Here is a 16,214-nt window from a genome sequence, read left to right as displayed (position 1 = left end):
ATATGGAAATAAAATGCTATTGCGTTTAGCTGGTTAGTCATTTACATACTTTTCTCTGAACTTTCCTCTAAAGAATCTGGTATTCATTATAAGGGAATTCGAGTCATTTTCAGACTGTTACTTAGTAGTTTAGATTTTTTACACCAGAGGAATTTCTTGAAAAAAAATGATGTACTACAAAATATATGGCGAATTCCAATAACCATGCAACTTACTATATGCTGAAAGAGTGCGTTTCGACCCATTGGACTTTAGTGGCACTAATCACCCTCCATACTCGGACGTTGTTCTACGCTTTGAATGCGCACCGGGAGAAGCCGGCGCGCTCAGAGGGGCGGGGTTACACCTTTGGTGGGAATCCTCTTTTAAAAAAAAAACTGCCAACGTCCCGTGAGTGAGAGAGTGAGAGAGTGAGAGCGTGAGAGCGCGAGCGTAGGACCACTTTCTGCTTTCCGCCAAGAACCCAGGGACAAAGAACGAGGACCGAGCGGCACACGGCTTCACTCTGTTTGAGGACATTTTGAGACGAGAAACGTTCATTCAAGGCAACAACAAAAAAAGAAGAAAAGGACAACGAGTCGCGCAGGTGGAGCCCCGCACGTTCACCGACCTCACCCCGTAGAGAGCCCCGCACGTTCACCGACCTCACCCCGCAAAGAGCCCCGCACGTTCACCGACCTCACCCCGCAGAGCCCCGCACGTTCAACGACCTCACCCCGCAGAGCCCCGCACGTTCACCCCGCAGAGAGCTTCCGGTCGCACCTGAGCAGGGGAAGAAGGCGGAAGATGTCCGCGCAGAGTTACTCCGCGCTGGACGAGTCGTCCCTCCGAGCCCTGGTGAGTGGACTCCGGTACCGGTACCGGGATGTGACTCATTTCTTTCTTCATGGGTTGAATTCGTTCAGTGGTCACGTTTGATGACAGCATATCTGACTGTTTTCACCATTATTTATCACACACATATTGAACATTGCAATTCATAAAATAATAAGCACAATAATGAAATCAGTAGTTTGGTGCAAGTATTTCTGACTAAGAAGTTGAGTGAGTTTTTGTGAACTAACGCCTGATCACAAACTGATAATTACTCAACCATGTTAAGTCCACGATGTAAACCACAGAGCTAACTCCAGTAAACCTTCATTTATGATGACACATATCAGACGTGTCTGCATTACAACATTGTGTGAGAAGGTCCTGATCCAACATGTGACTCACAAGATGTCCTGATGGGTCCAGACGGTCTGTGAGGAAGTGTGTTTCTTATTAGTCATCATCATGTGTTAATGTGCAAGGTGAGACATCAGTCTGTCTGATACCTGCAACCCTTTTACAGCGTGACTGGTTCTGTTCCTGTTCAGACAGAATCCCAGTTACACAACAGCTGTCCTTCACTGAACAAACACACCACGACCTTCAAGGTTTGGGGCATTAAAGTGAAGGTAAATACGGAGGTGAAGATAAAGTTACCTGCTTCACAGCCGTTGGTGTTCTTTAAGGACACGATATCTCAAAAAGATTTAAATTTCTGCCTTTTTTAGATCAGTAAATCTGACAAGAAAAGGCTATTGACTTTGGAACAAGACTGGGGATAAAAGTAATGTTTTATTTAACCGTTATTTCCCCCACGGCTGTCTCGCCAAGAGCTTTCTTCTCATAAATCTCTTAAAGTTCAGACTTTTATCTCCACTAACATGATGATAATAGCTGGGTACAGGAGTGTAGGAAGGAAACCATATTTTACTTTGGCATATCTATTTACAGTAAGTAAGTATTGGTTGCTTTGATCAGAAATTTATGAGTTTATTTATAGAAGAGCTTGAAATAAATATAAAGGGCTCAAAATGGTCATTTTGGAAGTGGAAAGAATGAGCTCAGGCTCGACCTTTAGTTTTCAATGCTGTGTTGGTTGTAGTTTAATATTTAAGTGAGCAGAGCTTCAGATTCGTCGGTTAATGGGATTCAGAGTGGCTTTTTCTTTGCATTGTTTTATCTCCCATTAATTCATGAGAAAGGTACCCGTTTCCCTCTGAAGCTTCTTGTGTGGCCCGATAAGATCCTTGTAAAAAGACCAAAGGCCTCTCAGAAAGCTGCAGCAGTGAGGAGGCTTTGGGACCCGCTGTGGTCCTCTTCCTGCGCCACGGAGCCGAGCGCTGGATCCGTGGCGCCGACACGCCGGCTACAAGGTCAACGAGATCCCACTTTTCCCCTGATGATGGCGGCGGTGACTTTGGGTGTCAGAGTTTTCCACAGTGAACTCAAAGGAAACAACTTGCTGCTCAGAGGTTCATGTGGAATGTGATTGTTTTTCATTAGAATTTAAGAGCTGATGTTCACCCCTCATCCAACGTGGTGAGAGTGGAACGACAGTCGGATGCTTCCGTTGGACCTGATGACCAGAATCACTCCACCCAACCCGCCTCTACGCTTCCATTCAGACCCTGGCTGCCTTTCTGCTCACTTAATCCCCTCCGTGGAAACCACCTACATTCTTCTTCTTTTCTTTTAGGCTGCCCCAATTATTATTATAACATCAACAGAAATAATCGTCCGGTTTGTTTCGGGTCGTCTGTCGGAATAGAACTTAAAGACCCGTGGACGCAAAAAGACAAAAGCTCCTTCCAACCAGGGCCACTTAAACATAGATGTGATCAGCTGACTATCAGGTGACTATCAGGTGCACAGCCCTGGATGGCTTCCTGTTTGCATGGGGGGGGCTGCAGGTGTCTGTCGTGGTGGCACCTGTGCACGAGGTCCGTTATCCGCTCCGTGATCTACTGTCTCCGTATCTCCCAACGACACCCTGTCACTCAAAGCACACGCCCTTATTGGCTTTTACGTGGTTCTGTGATGCTTCTGACGCACAAGTCATTCCTTTCTTTCTTTTTCTTTTAAAAAAAATGTTTTCTAATTAACGCGACCCGCCGGAGACGTTTCCGTCACACGGTGTCTTTGCATGCGTGACGGGTTCTGCGAGCCAGAGGCTTTTAAAGAGGTGGGTTTGTCTCGGTGGCCCCTGTGATGGATTGGACCCCGGGGTCCTCGTTTTATGGCTCCTTGGACCCTTTGTGCGTTGACATGGGCTGCAGTGGGAGGAAGAATGGGTTTGTTTTGTGGACTCTCGGGTCCTCCTCGCCCCCCGGGGACATGGTCCAAAATGTCAGACTCATCATCAGGAACAAAAAAATCGTAAAAATGATGGTAGGTTACGTAACTGCTGTCTGGGACTCATGTTCTGGATATTTGCAGCTATTCAACAAACCTGAAGTAAATTTAGTTTTTTCACAAAGTTAACTTGATATAATTGTATTTGATATGTCGGACAAAATGGAACATTTTTAACACGTTCTGTTGGAATTTGAAGGACAATAGGTTTAAATTCTATGCGAAAGACTTCAAAGGCAGAATGTGATTCGACAAGACTCGACCTGAATCGCATCTCCAGCAGCATTTTTCTTCTTTTGTCTTCAAAGAGGCTGCAGAGACTCAAGCCGCTGCATGCAGCCCTCCTCCCAGAGCACCTCCCTGCTCTTTGCTCCTCACAAACACAAAGGACGTCTGCAGCTCCTCGCCGCTCTCACAGATATTTGCACCCTCTCCATTTCCTGCAGGATCTCCATGTTTAAAGGCAGGAGGCCACGACACCGTCACGGTCCGAGTGGTCGACGCCCGCTGCAGCGCCGCTGAGATAAGGAGTCCCCGGTTTGTCAGATAAAACAGGAAACTCCTGCTGCTGGATACGGCTATAAATAGATGTCCACTTTGGCTCAGGAAGGATGAGAAAGGAAAGCAGTATTCTTAGTGATGATGTGCGTGCGGGGGGGCTCTTCGTGGTCTTTGGCCTGTAAGCAGTTTGTTGTTGTGGGACAATAATTCACATCGAGTGCATCACACGTTCACACGTTACTGCACGCTCGCTACTTTGCATTGTGTCGTCTCAATGAACCTGCAACTCGATAGGATTCAATTTGTATTTTTAAGAGACAATAATGTGTCGCTGTAACACTTGTGCGCACACACACACACACACACACACACACACACACACACACACACACACAGCAGTGCAATAACCCAAGGTCCGAGTGTGTCAGCGCTGCACAACGAGACGAGTCACTGGTACAAACATCACTCCCTGCGACTAGTGTGCAACACCTCCAGGCTTTTTAAAGAAGTCAAAATGCAGTCTGTGACCTTTGACCTCGAAGGAGGGAGGAAACTCCAGAAGCGACTGCCGGGTGATTGAGGGAGGCCAAAAAGTCACAGCTCGACAAATGGAGGGTTGGAGCAGTTTATGCAAACTGCAGAAACTCAGATCTCCATCTGGATCATCATCATCATCATCATCATCATCATCATCCTGCCAAACAGAAAAGGGATTGAAGGTGGTCTGTGGACATCACTACTAGAGTCAAAGTGATTAAGGTTCCCAGAGGTTTTATTATTTTTTAACGTTCACGATCACTAATTAAATGATCTGAATAGATATGTCTCATCTAAAACTAGCTTAATGTGCACTTTGGTGAAGTGCAGAAGAGTCTCTTGGATGTCCACATATGGAGGCTCAGCTTGACGTCACCACTGCGTCAGCAGTTTGGGGCTTTATGTCGGAATAAAGGTGTTTCAGCAGGATCACTAATGCTTTTGTTTTTCCAATTAAAGTAGTAAAACACAAAGATGTTCACACGCTTGGGGAAGAATGGGTCTCATAAAACACATGAAAGCGAAGAGGCAGCAGAATGTAGAAACACTGTGTTGGACTTTACTAAATTGACTCCCTCGGGGAAAGGGCCCGTTTCCTGAGATCGACTCCCAGCGTCCAGCGGATGTTGATGTTTTGCTTTCTGGACCGCTGTGGTCGATGTGGTGCGGAACTCGAGATAATAACAGCTGATCAGTTCAATTCCTTTTGGACTCCTGTTCACTATCAGAACAAACTGTCTCTAGTGAGGCATCAACGAACCCAAACAGCCCGTCACGCAGTGCTTCGGTTGGGCCCGTGATGTCCCATATTTGGAGAAGCTTTATCCAGCTTCAGCCCCCCCCCCCCCCCCCCGGATCTGTCCGAGTCCTCAGAACTTGAAAGGTGAACAATCCAGTGGGTTGTGATTAATCCATCACTGCACTAATGCTCGACTCTACCACCAGCATGAGTCCATGTGTGGGTGAAGATCTTCATAACAGTTGAAGAGAACCTAGTTGACGGCTGGACCCCCCCCCCCCGTGGCCCTGATGCATTCCGTTCTTTATGCCTGCTTCTTCATGTGTAAAGGAGAGACTGCTCTCCTCAGGTCTGCTCCCCACCATCCAGTTATGAATAAGGTGGAGCCCCCCCACCCGCCAACAGCACATTTCCCCTCGGGATCAATAAAGTACTTTTATTCTATTCTATTCTATACGCACAGTAATATGCTTCTGCCTTTTCTTTGAGACAATCTGATTAGTTTCTTGTGGATTTTCAGCAGAAGGGGCTGAAACTCTTTGGCTCATGAGTCCTCCTCATGGTTCCATTCACCAGTCGCCCTGCTGTGTGCTTGCATTGTTCTGGGTGAGAAATGATTTATGGGCCTTCAGCTGATCTGAAGCAAGGCAATGAGCAGATTCCAGCTTGATCAAAATATTTCAGAACTGTCTCTCACTTTTGGTCTTTTGCAATTTTTATTTGTGTCTCAATGTTTGCAGTAGTGCTGGTAATGTGCTGGTGATGTGCTGGTGATGTGCTGGTGATGTGCTGGTAATGTGCTGGTGATGTGCTGGTGATGTGCTGGTAATGTGCTGGTAATGTGCTGGTAATGTGCTGGTAATGTGCTGGTGATGTGCTGGTAATGTGCTGGTAATGTGCTGGTAATGTGCTGGTAATGTGCTGGTAATGTGCTGGTAATGTGCTGGTGATGTGCTACAGCTATGCTAACTGGAGTGTCCCGTGTGTCCTTATAAGGGCAAACTCACGTGCAGGCTTTAAAGTGAGTTTAAAGCACTGATCCGATCACTCTAACCTTCTAACCTATTACTGTAGCCCTCATTTCATTCTCACAAACACCCAGTAACCCCTGACCTTTCACTTTTTTAGGTTTATTTGGATATTTTCCACCCTCTGTTGCGAGGGTGCGCTGAAACGTGGACGGAAATTGGAGCAATACAAGAAAAATTTGGATTTGTATCCCAAAATAACTGTAGTAAAAGAGGCAATCTATAAACAGCCTCCTTCCCTTAATAGTGTGCAAACTGTCACAAGCTGCCCTTCAGCTCCGTGTACTCGGCCATGTTTCAGTTGTTGTGGATACTCGTCATAATGAATCATTAAGGGTTGGTTTTAACATCTTCTTTCTATTTGCACACATGGAGGTTTTACTTCCACGGTTTGATCTCGTTTCACGGCCACAGCTACGTGTTACAAGGTGTGCATTTAGCTCAGCTATGCACTCAGAACCATTTATAGCAGCGCAGTATGTTTCAACCACACAATAAATTAAACTGACCACACAAAGTGAAACCTCCCATTAGAATGGCTCTCTTTCATGTGCAGCTCTGGTCCAGGGGGGGCCGCAGCTGGCCTCGATTACGAAACCAATAACTGTGTGATTGGAAGTGATTGATTGAGCGCCGTACGTTAGAAAGTTTGTGCAGACTGCGAGCCTTCATCATTAAACATCTCTTTGTACTCTGCTCCACGGCAGAAGAAGGATTCCTACCAAATAAGGCTTCACCTCATTGGTTCGTACTAGTGGGTAAGAACATTGGAAAGAGACGTCTGGAAGCTTCCTCCCTCCCCACCAATAAAAGCTGCAGCTTAGTAAACATGTGTTTCTGCCTCAGTGTAACGGCTCCCTGCGTCACGCTGCTGCTGTTGTTGTTGTTGTTGTTGTCTTGCAGTGGCAGTTGGTCTGTGGCTTGCTTTGAGAAGACGCCTTCTGTGGTGTCAGACGCTGTGTAACTGCATTGCTTTGTTTTATTGTCCCGGTGACACAGGGGCCTCTTTGTGAGGACCTCCGTCATGTGGAGGCTCGGTTAAACGGACCCTGTGTTTCCGTCTCTGTTTTAACGGTTGCTCTGTTTTCTTTGGCAGGCTCCCATGTTTTTAAGGTGTGTTTTATGGGCTTGAGGTTCCGCCCACTCAGCACCTTCCTGTGGAGGGAACTTCTTGGTTGACTTTTGAAATGCATGAAGGAAAAGTCGGTTAAGGCCTCTGGACGCGGCGTGCTGGCTGTCCCAAAGCGCCTTGACATGCGCCCGGCGCACTGATTGGTCCGTTTTAAACGTTGTGTGTTGGACCTGTTAAAGTCTGTTCCATCACATCATGATGATAATTCCATCTCTGTGTAATTCAAGCGATCGCAGTGACCGCTGTGTGCAGCTCTGCAGCCCATCACATGCGAACAGTGTGTGTGTGTGTGTGTGTGTGTGTGTGTGTGTGTGTGTGTGTGTGTGTGTGTGTGTGTGTGTGTGTGTGTGTGTGTGTGTGTGTGTGTGTGTGTGTGTGTGTGTGTGTGTGTGTGTGTGTGTGTGTGTGTGTGTGGGAGCGGGTGGTTATGGTATCATCTCACTGACCCAGAGACAGGTCCTGCTCTTCTCATTTCGTTCATCTCCTTCCTTGTGAGTCAGCAGGAATGTGAGGAATGACCTGAACGAGGCCTTTTCCCACCCAGCACTCATCTGACCATTTTTAGGCATAAGCGATTCCAGCTTCTCCTCCTTTTAGCTCTTTTTCACATCGTCTTCTGTTTTCCTCTTATTCTTTCTCCCGTCTTGCCCATAATCTTCAGTCCCATCAGCACTTTTCATTCTCACAAATTACAGTACGTAGGAGAGTGGCTGCATGTTTAGTCAAACCACAGTGAGACCTCAAAAACCGCTCAACCTCTCTATCTCACAACCCCCCCCCCCCCCCCTCGCCCCTCTTCCTCTCACGGCCCGGCAGGGGGGGGCACATTTACACATCGACCCACCGGGGAGCAAAGCTTAGCTTAACAAGCACATCCATCTCTCTCGTAGAAGCCAGTTGGCATTCGGAGGCCTTAAAGTGTGTTTTTGGGTGAATCAGAAGAAGCATCATCTCTTTTTGTGTTGACAGGTTCCCGCTGTCGAGGTCTGTCTCCCATACGACAGTGAGCTCCCTCTCAGGCTGTCTCTAATGTGGAAGTCATCCAGCCCCCTGACTGGCGTGTCTTACCACCTTAATCACCCCTCTTTTGCTTGAGAGAATAAACCCTCTTAGACTAATAGCCTCTGTGAGTGTTTTTAAGTGAGCCACTTCCACATTCAAAGTCTCTTGGGCCTCCTGCAGCCCGGCTGGGAAGGAGTCACCTGGGCACTGAGCACCAGCTGCTGCTGGCTAAACGTGCTTCTGTCTCCTCACATTAGTGAAGTCCGGGCCGTGCATTGGTCCTGCAGACCTGTGGCTCCCCAACACACATCTACAACCAATCTAATACCGTCTGGATGTCACATGGCACCTACTGAATACTTGTTGTCAGTCACCTGTGACTCCGGTTAACGCGTTGGCGCCTCCACGAGGCCGAGCAGCACGACCTTCAGCGCACAAACCAACATACGTTTCGGTCCAGCACCAGACCAGCTGGAAATCCCATTTGTGATGTATCGGCTCAGTCGGCTCCCTCTTGTCAAAAAACGCACTCTGGTCCTCGTTAATTACAGAGGGCTAGAGACAGAAGTCTGAGGGACCCACACACTTCTGCTCAGTCGCCACCCTGTACTTACAGCGACGGCCCGGAGGCAGTGGCTCCTTTGGTCGACCGTGTGGCGATGCAAGAGCAACAAGTGTCTATTCTCTGCAACCCAAATATTAGGCGCCCTGCTGCGTTTGACACTTGCGTTTGTCTTCATGCCTTCTTTCTTTAATGTGTTTTTATGTCGCACAGCTGGAAGGAACCGTGGATCTGGACGAGAGGCGCCTCATCCGTTCGGCCATCCGGGAGCTGAGGATGAGGGAGATCGAGGACATGGAGGCCGCTCTGGCCACCAAGCGATTCCGGCCCACGCGCCTCAAACAGCAGGAGGACAAGGAGAACCTGCACAGGTGAGATCACATGCACACAGGGACAAGCAAGGGGAATGCACAGAACCCAGATGGAGCGTTCCTCAACCCCCGTGGGATCAGAGAGACGTCACAAATCACAGCGCACAACTGCAACCACAGTACTGTTTTCCTTTGTATCTGCACATTAAACACACTAAACACACTAAACACATTAAACACACTAAACACACTAAACACACTAAACACATTAAACACACTAAACACACTAAACACACTAAACACATTAAACACACTAAACACATTAAACACACTAAACACATTAAACACACTAAACACATTAAACACACTAAACACATGACCTCATAGGAGAATTAGATAGAAGACGTTCTCCTCAGCACATTTATTTTTCCTTACTGGTTCACCCTCAGTTACACATCCTTCCCAGTTGGTGTAATTCATCTGAGGAAAGTGAATAAACTGAAGACTCGGCTCTGAAGACCTTTTTGCCCTTAAAGGAATAAATAAATAAATAATAATAATAAATGAAAAACAGGACGGACAGAATTGGTTATTGAAGAAGATTACTGTGAACATTACTTTAAAAGCTTTGTGAACTCAAAGTCTTCATCAAAGCTCACTCTTTTATAAAATGTTAACGATATAAAATATCTTTTTGGGGTTATTTATATAATTTGAGTGATAAATGCCAGTTGTTTTCCAACAGGCTTCTTAGAAGAAAAATATCAAATGTGGTAGTTTAAGCTGTAACACTGAACTTCTTTCTCTGTGGGGGGGTGATCTCTGCAGGTCGGCATGCACTAAGTCTCGTAACAGGTGTTAATGAATGAATGAATGAACTAAGCACCACAAGGATTTCTCAACCTTCTGCTGTCACTGAATCCTCTTTAAGACCAGAGGGCCGAATCAAGACTTTGACCACAATAACAGAGCCTCGATCCACCTGCCAGAGAAAGCATCAGCTACTGTAGCACACACACACACACACACACACACAAAACATGCATGGAAGTTCCAACTATCTTTTGCCTCTCAGTGGTGGAATGTGACATATTCCATGCATCATGTAATAGCAGTGACAGGAGGAAAGAGAAGATAAAGGGGGACCTGAGACAGAGAATGAGTAACAGACCCCAAAGTGAGCAGCCTCTTCTAAGTGCCGTGTGTCATCCAATCTGTCAGAATGTCACTTTACTCTGATGAGTTTCTATACACAGTCATTATCTTCTGTCGCCTCTCAAATGTTCACAATTTGTGTTTTGAGTGTTTCAAATTCCTCTCAATCTCAGGCCTGAATGCAACGACTTGGACGTCCTGTCACGAGATCTGCGATCAGTCCAGGACATCGACGAGCTCACAAAAATGGTAATGACGGCACAACGAAACGAAACATGACGTGTGTGAACTGAGAGTTTGTGCGTTTGTGTACAGCTCCGAGCAGCCAGTGAGTACGAGGAGAGGAAGATGATCAGAGCGGCCATCCGACAACTCCGAGATGAACAGCAAGGTGGGTCCAGCAGATGTGACTTTCTCTGTATGTGGGTTTGATGCCACATTAAACTAAGGAACATGGATCTCCTCACTGAGATTCATCTGTGTGACTGTCACACAAAATATAAGGATGATGCGTCACTGAGGCTCACATGCACTGACAAGATGGTTCTGTGAAGATCTAATGAGCTGACACAACCACAAGTCTATGACCCCTCAAGGATAATTCATCTTATTTTAATTAATACTCCATCAGCAAACTCTACAATGGAAGCAATAATCTGCTTCTGTCTTGATATAAATGTACATTAGAGTGGGAGCGATAGATCACATGTGGATTCCTGTCATTCCTTCTGTAATCATTGGACTTTGTTGTAGGGACTGTGGAGCGGGCTAAAGCTCCGGGTCGCTGCCCTGAACCTGACAGTGTGGAGCCCCAGATCGTCATGGCAACTGAGGTGAGAAATGGTTTGTTACCGCATCACGTGATATGGTCTGGATGTCACATAGCTGCTCACGGGTCACTGTATTTAATGTTAGACTCACTCCTGTCGGCTTCCTTTTTGGATAAAATGAAAAAGAAAAAAAAAATGTTCGCATGGCAGCAGAGACAACTTGGGTTGGTCTGATGAAAAATGCAGCAAAACAACAGGAGTTGTGACTGCAGTCCTACACGGTCATGAATGTGATTGCAGCATCACGCACGCACACAAAACACGCACAAAACACGCACAAAACACACACAAAACACACACACAAAACACACACAAAACACACACACAAAACACCTGCTTTGCTGCCACGAAGGAAATGAAGTTTGAGCCTGGTGTTTAGAGGAGGCAGTGAATTGTTTTTAACACAAGGTTTAATTGACCTTGGCTCAGTTATTTTAATGGTTTCATTGCCAACATCAAAGCTCTCGTCCCTCTCTGCCCTCTAGTGGATGATAACAGACTGCGTCCTTACAGATGGACGCGTATTCTATTATTTTCAGCGTTAACAACATTATGGTTGTTGAAGCCGACCTGAGGCGTCACGGTTGGTGAGAGTCTGCCAGGAGCCAGAAGTTATCTCATCAGTTTTTTGATGAATGCTCTGTTTCCAGATGATTGGATTTCTGTTTAAGGAACCGCAAAACTACTTCTTACTGTATGCGAGCACCGTGGCTGTAACTTAAGCTTTTTGTGTGATAGAATCAGATGTATTATCGAAGTTCTGAAAGTAGTCTTTCGTCCCTCCACAGTGAGGTCAACAAATGAATGCTGTTAGTATCAGGCCCATTGTCTATCTCTGTGTGTGTGTGTGTGTGTGTGTGTGTGTGTGTGTGTGTGTGTGTGTGTGTGTGTGTGTGTGTGTGTGTGTGTGTGTGTGTGTGTGTGTGTGTGTGTGTGTGTGTGTGTGTGTGTGTGTGTCACAATGACAGCATGCTGACGTCACAGGATGCCCCAACATTCTACCCTTTCTTACCTCACTTCCTGTTGGATAGCTGTACTCAGCAGAGTCGGGAGTAGTTTGTGTAATGGATCAACGGAAGGGTGGAAGGGTGGAGGTCTGTATGACAACGAGAGCGGGCAGACAGTGTGCAGACAGACAGACGGTGTGCAGACAGACAGACAGACAGACAGACAGACCACCAGCTGAGCCTAGTCTGCTGGAATTGGGCCGTGGCCAGAAACAACATCACAGCAGCGGATCTCTTTGAGCTGTGTGCGATTGTCTCGTGGCAGCTGGAGGTCAGAGATAGGCCTCCGCAACAGCCAAACGCACAACACACGCACAATATATGTGTACGCTGCCAGCAACTTCAAAGCATCGACACCTTGTGATGAAGCATTTAGGATGTGTACAGATGCTTAATTATTGGATCAGTGTAGTTGTTAATTTTACCGGAATCCAACACCTATTTGAAGGTGATGACTGCATTTAACGGCCATGTTTTAATAGCATGACGTAGCCCACAAAATAATGCAGAAGGAAAAAGTGCAACATTTGTAACAGTTGGAGGAATAATATGTTAAAACTAAGTTAGAGTGTCCAAGTTAATGTGTCAACCAGGCAACCCTTTAACGTGTGTGTGTGTATGTGTGTGTGTGAGAGTGGGGGGGTGGGGGTCAGATCCCTTTGGAGACAGAATGGGAGGGAGGGGAAGTAAAGGGAGTGGCTTGTTAGTGGTGTGTGTGTGTGTGTGTGTGTCAGAGAGAGAGAGTGTGTGGTGAGGGAGTAGAGCGACAGAATAGAGGACGTCGTGGCTCAAAGAAGTTTTGCTCCTGAGAAAGAGAGAGAGGTACATGTCATTCTGATTTTTTTTTGGGGGGGGGGGGCTGTTGTGTGTCACAGATCAATTGCTGCTTTCTGAATGTCTTTGTTGTTTTTATGCTCTTAAAGGCCATTTAACACTTTTTTTCCTCCTATATTTGCTGGTTTCTGTGTGACTGAAGAAGAACCCGCCTCTCTGTTTTAGTTTTCAGAATTTGTACGTATTGCTTTATTTTTCTGTCTGACGTGAATCAACAGTTGATGACACCTTAATGATGGATAAGATGACACCTTAATCATTGACAAATTGTTGAATTAAGGCAGCTACGTAACTTTAAGGTCAAATCTTGAGTATTTAACGCTTTATTTAGTAGATGAATCCTGTGAGGCCCCAGGGTTGCATGTGTTGACCGAGCTCAGGTAGGCTGCTTCAGGTAGGTGGGTGTTTGAAGGCCTCATAAACCTGTTGAAAGTGTTGATAGAGTGTGAAAGCGGGCCTGAACCAGAGAGGATTCAGCGTTAAAACGGACAGTAGTTGCATTTAGAAAAGCCCAAAACGGTAAGCTTGGATTGGCCTGTGAGGATTTGCAGTAGTAGAAATGATAATGAGAGTAAGGGCTGAGTTATTTCGTGGTGCACCTCACTGCCGTCTGTGGGAATGAATGATACTGAGATGATTGCCTCTTCATTCCAGCTTCTGTATTTCAGTTATTGGAGCTTAGGCGAGTTTGTGGCTCCTCAGGCTGCAGTAATGGAAAAAAAAAGCCTCCAGGAAATTTCCTCTGGTCCGTGTGGAGGCCTTAAAGACCAGTCTAAAGGTCTCCCCTTGCCATGGGATGATGGGTCTCCCTCCCATGGACAGCAGTCCCCAGGGACCCCCCCCCAGCAAAGAGATAGAGAGACGCATCAGAAAGACGGCAACAAAGTCCATGTCGTGTTAAACGTGTAAATGTACGTTGTGCACTGTTCCAAACATTGATATTAATATTTGAAGTACATTACGGGGCCCTGACAGCGAACCCCTGGGTTCCGGGTTGGAAGGTGACGGCGGCGTGTTGTTTTTGTGGCGTTTGAGGGTCGGGAGGAATCCAGATGGCCGACGCCTGGCTGTGGTCACAGTGGAGGACGCTTGTTTTGTGTGTTCACGAGTTTGAGCGCGTGCAATTATAGTCCGAAGCAAGCAGGCTCCCGAGGCCTCGGGGGGGGAGCGGTTCGGAGCGGCGTGGGTTCCACTGTGTCAGGTCTTCACGGTCGGGGTCACTAATGACAGCGTGGTGGCTGGCAGCAGGTTCTGCGTCTCCAGTTTCACTTCATCCTCCCCGCTCTGTCCGCCTGTGAGAAAATAGTTCCCTTGCGGTTTAGTGGGAGCTGTGAAGTGATGTGTGACACCATCGTCTCCCCGTGTGACTCTTGATTGAGCGACTCCGTGGAGACGCCCCTTTAGTGAGTTATTACCTCATTACCTTATTACCTTATTACCTTATTACCTTACCTTACTGTAGTGTCCTCCAAACTCATCAGACACTACGACGACTCATCATCTCTACATTCCACCAAATTCTCAGTCTGGGAAACGTTTAGCTCTCTTTTTGTGCCCCAGAATTTAGGCCAGCATTTTTTTTTTTGCTTCATATGGAAAAGTGGAAGGCATGGAAAAAATGTAATGGGAGCCCCTTCTGTGAGATTTACACTGCTGTGATGTCACATTTCAGTTTGGTTCCTCTTTAAGAAAGCTTTCATTTACTGTTATTTAACTACAGGTAACAAGGTGGTGTCTTCGTGACCCTAAACAGTGCATTTCAGATTGAACTTTCCTACTTGAGCTGCTGCCTTTTCTCCACCTTGTGTTCTGCTCAAAGGGAAGGACGTAGTCAGCAGAGCAGGAGACTCGTCCATTCTCACCTCGAGGTGTGACTAATGTGATTCCAACCTGTAGCTGCGTCTCTTGTGCAGAAGAAGCCGCTCCACACATGGACAGCTGGTCGTGAATGTGTTTTCAGAAGCTTTGTGAAGTAATTGTGGGCTGTTATACACCACACAGTATGTAAGGTCACGTCCTGTGTGTTGTTTCCTTTTGTGGGACTGGTCCTAAAACAGATGGCCCTTGTATAACACCTTTAACAGGATGTTTTGTAGTGATGTAGTTCATCATTTCAAATCATCTTCACCACCTAATGCTCTACACACAGTCGTTTTTTTGTGTTTTTTGTAAGGGTTGTGGAAATATGGTAGTGATTTAAATGGTGTGTGCGTGTTCACACGTGCTCGGAGCAGCTTTATTTGTTCAGCTGATTCTCCTGAGGAGGAGAACAAGGTCAGGCACCAGAGGCCTAACAGTAGTTCCAGGATCTTCATCCAAACCTCTCTCCTTTCCTCCAGAGGCCCAAATCCTCCTGCATCTCCCCCTACTGCCATCAGTGCAGGTTAGAGACATATTGCCTCTTTGGCACGCAGTGCGTTTCTCTGACGTATTCCATGAGAAATGGTTTTGTTGCTTTTCCAGCTGACCAAACATCTTCTGGAGGATTTGACCTCGACCTCCAACAAAAGACTTGTGATCAGCAGGCGACCTTAAGCAGGCGGCCGTAGGGAGGTTTTGATCACAGGGTGGGCGTTCGTCCCCAATAAAAGCTGAAGACATTAAAGAGCGCCATACGTCTGGAGCTAGAAAAGCTCAAAGCATGTTTTTGTTTTTTTACAGGAAACGGGAGACATCCGAGAGTCACGAGGCCAGCGGACGCAACCAGGCACCGAGCTGCAGAGACGAGGTAACAAACAGCCTCTGACGGGCCGACATGGCTCAGCTTTGGCCACTCCACCCCTTGGGAATCCAGTCTGAGAACATATAGCTGGAAGCCCACACTGACCAACTGTGTTGCCTTTATGTGGCTGCGTGTCTCCGTCTTAGTGTAATTTCCTCTTTGCTGCCTGTTAAAATCGTCAGCTGAAGGAGCCATTATCCCGAGGTGGAGGTCAGGAGGTCGTATTAGTTCAGGCTCCTTCATCTAACTTTATTAACAGTTCAGGTTCACTCACTGCCAGAGGCTTAGTGCAAATGGCTTCTTCAGAGTGAACCACTCTATTAGTCCAGCCATTAATGCAGTATTATGAATGCAAGCCTCTAGGAGGAGGATGAATGTGCTTCCTTCACTTTCACAAAGCTGGCAATGAGTGCGTTCATGTTTTTACAAACCCACCCATAGCCCTATATCCATCAGTACAAACCTACAGAATTCACTTTTGATATCGATCATAGTCTTTTTTTTAGGGCTGGCTGACCTTAACTGGGTTGACTGCTATAATAATGTCAATCTGTGTGGCCCAGTCTTCCCAGAAATGTCCCGTCTCCTTCTCCCGGCGCTGGTGGGGGGGTTTTGGGCGGCATTAGAGAAGCCCGACAGCCACACCCCCGCTATATAAAGTTGACACCGGAACAGCACTCTGTCCTTGT

General features: G+C 46.7%; 1 protein-coding gene across 4 annotated transcripts in view; it reads left to right on the top strand.

Annotated features, from left to right (window-relative positions):
- The first annotated feature begins 701 nt into the window (after positions 1-701).
- The window catches only part of smtnb (smoothelin b), a 32,329-nt gene continuing 16,816 nt past the window's right edge, over positions 702-16,214 (top strand). For all 4 annotated transcript variants that reach the window (XM_037481404.2, XM_037481402.2, XM_037481405.2 and 1 more), the window contains exons 1-6: positions 702-837; positions 8,880-9,037; positions 10,306-10,381; positions 10,448-10,523; positions 10,886-10,965; positions 15,465-15,531. In XM_037481404.2, the coding sequence (XP_037337301.2) occupies positions 787-837; positions 8,880-9,037; positions 10,306-10,381; positions 10,448-10,523; positions 10,886-10,965; positions 15,465-15,531 (508 nt within the window). In that variant the 5' untranslated portion in view covers positions 702-786. The remainder of the gene's footprint in view (positions 838-8,879; positions 9,038-10,305; positions 10,382-10,447; positions 10,524-10,885; positions 10,966-15,464; positions 15,532-16,214) is intronic.

The sequence above is a fragment of the Pungitius pungitius genome, chromosome 5 (genome assembly GCF_949316345.1).
Source record: "Pungitius pungitius chromosome 5, fPunPun2.1, whole genome shotgun sequence".
Taxonomy (NCBI): domain Eukaryota; kingdom Metazoa; phylum Chordata; class Actinopteri; order Perciformes; family Gasterosteidae; genus Pungitius; species Pungitius pungitius.
Note: the sequence above shows the minus strand (reverse complement) of the source record. Positions and strands in the feature narration are given on the sequence as shown.